This window comes from Triticum dicoccoides, chromosome 1A (genome assembly GCF_002162155.2).
Source record: "Triticum dicoccoides isolate Atlit2015 ecotype Zavitan chromosome 1A, WEW_v2.0, whole genome shotgun sequence".
Taxonomy (NCBI): Eukaryota; Viridiplantae; Streptophyta; class Magnoliopsida; order Poales; family Poaceae; genus Triticum; species Triticum dicoccoides.
Genome location: NC_041380.1, coordinates 263496047 through 263501043, shown reverse-complemented (window position 1 = coordinate 263501043; position 4997 = coordinate 263496047). Strand labels below are relative to the sequence as shown.

At 45.4% G+C, this 4997-nt stretch overlaps 1 protein-coding gene across 1 annotated transcript; it reads right to left on the bottom strand.

Moving 5' to 3' along the window:
* Positions 1-2371: 2371 nt before the first annotated feature.
* On the bottom strand, positions 2372-3542 carry LOC119268116 (glycine-rich cell wall structural protein 2-like). Its single transcript, XM_037549628.1, has one exon. It carries the CDS (start codon positions 3521-3523, stop codon positions 2636-2638), a length of 888 nt encoding a protein of 295 aa, XP_037405525.1. The 5' UTR covers positions 3524-3542; the 3' UTR covers positions 2372-2635.
* Between the last annotated feature and the right edge of the window lie 1455 nt (positions 3543-4997).

Below are 4997 nucleotides of genomic sequence, written 5' to 3'. Positions count from 1 at the left end.
GAAAATTTTTAAAAATCAAGTTTTCAGGAACCGTCCATGTTTCAGAAAAGGTTCACCATATTGAAGAAAAATGTTCACTGTACATTGGAAATATGTGTACTGTGTATAAGAAAATGTTCATCATGTATAAATTTTTCCAGAGTGCATTTGAAAAACAATTCACCGTATATTTAAAAAAATGTTCAGTGTGTACAAAATAATGTTCACCTTGTACTTAGAAAATGTTCGGTGTGTATTTTACATTCATTTTTCTAAAAAAAATCATAGTTCAAAAACATTGTTAAGAATTCCAAATTTGTCCACAATTTAAAAAAGTATTCACATTTTTTTAAAAACAATTGCTCATGTTTTCATTTTTTCACTTTTCCATAAATTGTTCACATTTTTTTAATATCCAAATTTTGAAATTTGTTCATGACTTTTAAACATTGTATTTAAAAAAAAATGTTTCATAGATTTGTCATTTTTCATGACATTCCCGCATTCACTCGATGCCCGTGAATTGGGTTGGCCTGGTTGCATGCCCTTTTAACGAAAGCTCGACTATTGCACGTGGGCGTCCAATAGGAGCTCTCGACATAAACGACCTTGGTGACAAGAAGTTGCCGGTTTTTTAGATCAATAGTAGTTTATTCCATTGGGGTAGAGCTACAATTCTTCGATAAGAGTTCCTCATGGGGACCTCAACCGAGCCACACAGCCGTGGCTCACTCAAAGCGAATATACCATGTGAGGCAATCCGTAGCACTATTCCGAGATCTATGTAATTTCTGTGGAATGAACACTCTATCGATCATTAAAGACTCAATCTCAGCTTACCAAAGGCCGAATGATCTAATCTAGAACCAGATGGGCAAGACAAAGCAGTCGATGAGTCAGACTGCACCAAGACCGGAAGCTCCGTATGTTGTCGAGCAAGAGCCATACGGATCATCAAAGTGTGGATTTCCGCCTCAAGAGCATCATTGTAGTTAAATAAGTAGTGGTATGCCGGAAAAATAACCGAGCCATCATGCCTTTGTAGAATCATCCTGGCCGTCAGAGTGCCGTTACACCACTAGTGGGTGCAGGCCATGGAAGAACTCGGGCCAGCGGACTCAGCTTAGGACCCTCTCCATAGTCCAAGACCACCATTTTACCTTTTAGCATCTCTTCTGTAGAGTACTTTTTGGCTGATTGCACCGAATTCATGTAACTAATAAGGAAGTCAGACGATTCCGCAACTGGCGTGGCCTCCTTCCCATGAGTAATGTCGCAACAGACTTGCCAAATTCTCCAAATCATCATGATAATCAAAATATGCACTGTCGGAATAATTTGCAAGAAGCAGTAGCAGCTAGTCCTTCCCGGAATAAATCACTAGTTCCTTTCGTGGTACAGGCCACACCAAAGATCAGCGGCATGCATGCATGCATGCAAAAAGGACATGATGTGAGCCCTCCTCTTCCCTTCCGCATATAGGGCATATAGTTGGTGTGGGTATATGGTGATGCACTTCATTTATTTCGTCGGTAGCGCTGCCACCACCACTTTCCACGCCAAAATCTTGATTTTCTGTGAAACACTTGCTTGCGAAATAAGTTTTCATAGCAGTCTCTCAGTCTCTCTCCCTCCGGGTGCACAGACCCTCATCAGGTTGTTTTGTGGTTTTGTGGTTTTCTTTCTTGGGTGGGTGTCACATGACACTTGACACTTGCTTGTATGTATGGTGTAGATCTGTCATTTTTCTAATTTTAATTTCGATTTAATGTAGATCTGTCATTGTGGCATACTCAAGAATCAACAACCCTAGTAATGTTTCATAGATATTTTTTTTTGCGAAAATAGTTTCGTAGGTAAATGTAGTTGCATTTTTTTTTATTTCTTCCCAAAAGTAGAACGTCTTTTGTGGGTACTAGTTCGTCTAAAGAAACATGGGTCAGTTGCACATCCATCCTTTGACATTATTTTGACAAAAAGACGGCTCTAGAGCCACATTTCATTGATTAATCGGAAGCGACTGGAGGTGTGTCATCCAATTGGTCTTCAGAGATAAGCGACGGGGGCGACTGCATGCGTCACAACCCGTTTAAAATTGCATGTAACACACATATGCAACTGAGTTGCATGTCTCCTACACACAATTTGCTCGACCTTATATCTTGATGGCTAAGATTGGAAATATTTTTTTTTAATATGTATTTTGAAATAATCCTGCCAATTTAACGCTGAGGGGATATTTTAAATAAAAAGCAAGGTCGAAGATTGCATAGCTCTAAAAACTGCAGTTGCATACTCTTGTGGTATGGACAAGATATACATACCTTTTTTTTTACCAAGAAACACACCTGAACATGTAAAATGTGTAAAAAGACATTGGAAACAAAACAAAGGGATAAGGTGATTTGGCCATTCAGATAGAAATTGCTACAAAGGAGGTACTCCATCACATTACTATTATGTCTATTGGCACAGCCAGTCTCGACGGCAGTAGGAGCTAAAGGCTAATCTAGGAAGTGCTATTTATTTCTCTAGTGACGCCCAGGATCATCCCTTTCGTGCATGCCACGTCTCCTTCGACGCAAAATACTAATAAAATGATGAAAAAATAAATATATGTTGAGTTCCCGTTATAGCTTGCTCAACAAAGAGTAATTTAGTTGTACCCGCCACCTCCAGATCCGGATCCACTGCCTCCACCACTACCGCTTCCTCCATTAATGCTACCACCATTGCCACCACCCATGCCGCCACCCATTCCGGTGGCATAACCTGTGCCATTTGAACCAGTACTACCGGTTTGTCCCGCGCCAGACCCAGTGCCAGACCCGACTCCAACGCTTGGACCTTCGGCGCCGCCTCCAGCTGTGCCACCACCGTTGCCGCTTCCTCCTCCATTCGCAAAGCCCCCAGAAGTATCATCGTTGCCAGCCTGTCCTGCACCAGCACCGGCACCACCACCATTTCCATTGTTACCGCCACCACCACCGTTACCACTACCACCAGCATCAGAGTAGCTGGTACCATCACCACCACCAGCAGGAGCGGGTGCCTTTGATATGCCACTCTCACCATATCCCTTGCCAAGGCCAAAGCCAGCTCCGGATCCGGTAGACCCATCTGCACCGCCACCTTCACCCCCACCCCCACCCTTACCATCAGCATTGGCATATCCATTGCCACTAGGAGCTGATGCGGAGCCACTCGCACCGCTGCCGGTGCCGGATCCGGATCCAGAGCCAGACCCGTATCCACCATTTGATCCTCCGCCACCCCCAGCTCCTCCTCCTCCACCAGCTCCCCTGGCGAAGTTCCACTTGTTACCCCAATCCCCTCCGCTTTCACTATATCCTGAGCCTCCACCTGATCCAGACCCTCCACCCCATCCACTCCCACCAGACCCACCGCCACCGCCTCCACCTCCCCCGCCACCTCCACCACCCGAAGCACTGGAGGTGCTAGCGAGCATCCTTGCAGCATCGGCAAACCCAATGCTCACAAGGACAACAAAGCCAAGAGCTACAAGCTTGGTACTAGTAGCCATTGTGAGTGAGCTCGGTGGAGTGAGACGAGTTGGGTGCTGAGCAGAGATGGGTGGGTAGATATATATAGTGCTGGGGCCCGTGTATGGGTGCGATATCTTACGGCGATCGAGCGTTCCTGGTTGTGTATTCAGTGGGTTATTCGATGAGAAGTTTTCTATAACCAGAGTGTCAGTATACCGTTGACTGTGTATGTCGATCTAGCTAGCCGCAGACAGCATGTACACCAGTCGGTTATTTTGTTGATGCAGATCAAGTAGTATGGAAGAGAGGGCCTAGTTGATTAGCAAGAGAGATTTCCATCGCCTGACACAGACAGATTAATTATATCTCTTCGATGCCCTAGACATGAAAGAACGCGTAAGTTGATGATCGATCCAAGCGGGGCATCAAGGTGAAGGCCTGTGGATCCGTACGATCTAGGCGATACGTTCAGACTGGACTCGGATCCTTTGACATTGGCATTTCCTCCTAATCTCACCCTGCCCTAGGGCCATTATCAACACGGAACATCAGATGAAAGGAAAAACGAGAATGGGTGACGTGCACAGAGTACTGGTGTTTTTATCCGTACGGTACGTAGGTAGAATGAACCGCAAAGAAGTACCGTCCCTCACAGAATAGAGGGCGTACGTAGAGTAGTAGTTAATCCACGGTGATTTGGTTAATGTATATGCCCGAGATCATCTTAGTTACGTTTACAATGGACCGTGTAAACCGGTGCGAGAATGTGCTAGCTAGCTACTCCCTCTGTTCCTAAATCAAACTGCCAAAATGTTTTATATTTAAAAACATTGGAAGAGGGAGTACATGCTATCTCTCGCGGTCTTCGTCGATGCAATTCGGGCGCAAGATCGAGCGAGCTAGCCAGCTTAGCTGCTCGCGCCGTTTCGTCCTTGGCAGCTACTCCGAGATAAGTTAATCTTCTGGTAAACGACGAGGCAGAGTGTGTTGATTTGGATTAATTGGAGTCGTAGCTACTTGCGCCGAAACACCGCGGCGGCGACCTAGGGTTTAACGCGTCGCCGGTGTCCACAACTTTGACCGAGTAACGCAGACCAGTCTTGTGATAGTTATGGCGACGCCAACAACGAGAGATGTCGATCGGTGAAAATTACACTGTCCAACAGCTGACCTTGGGAGCGCACTCGATTATCCAGCTGCACCCCAAAACGATCGTCGGCAGAAACGAGAAGAGTGAGACGACTTTTTTTCCAGCAAAAGTGAGGCCCGGAAGATGCCAATGGAGGCCGAGCTCCACGAAGCTCGTTTTCAAAATATAATATTCTACAACGTGAAAAAGATCGTGAACATACATACACATGTATACTGCATATATATGTGCAAATTTTCATAACAATATAATTTGGGAAACGTTCACGCACGGTACGCCGGCGGAACGCTTAGGCCGGTTACTTCACCATGCTGGCATTGGCCATCAGGAAGGAAACACGTGTACCTTATCCTCTCTCCAAC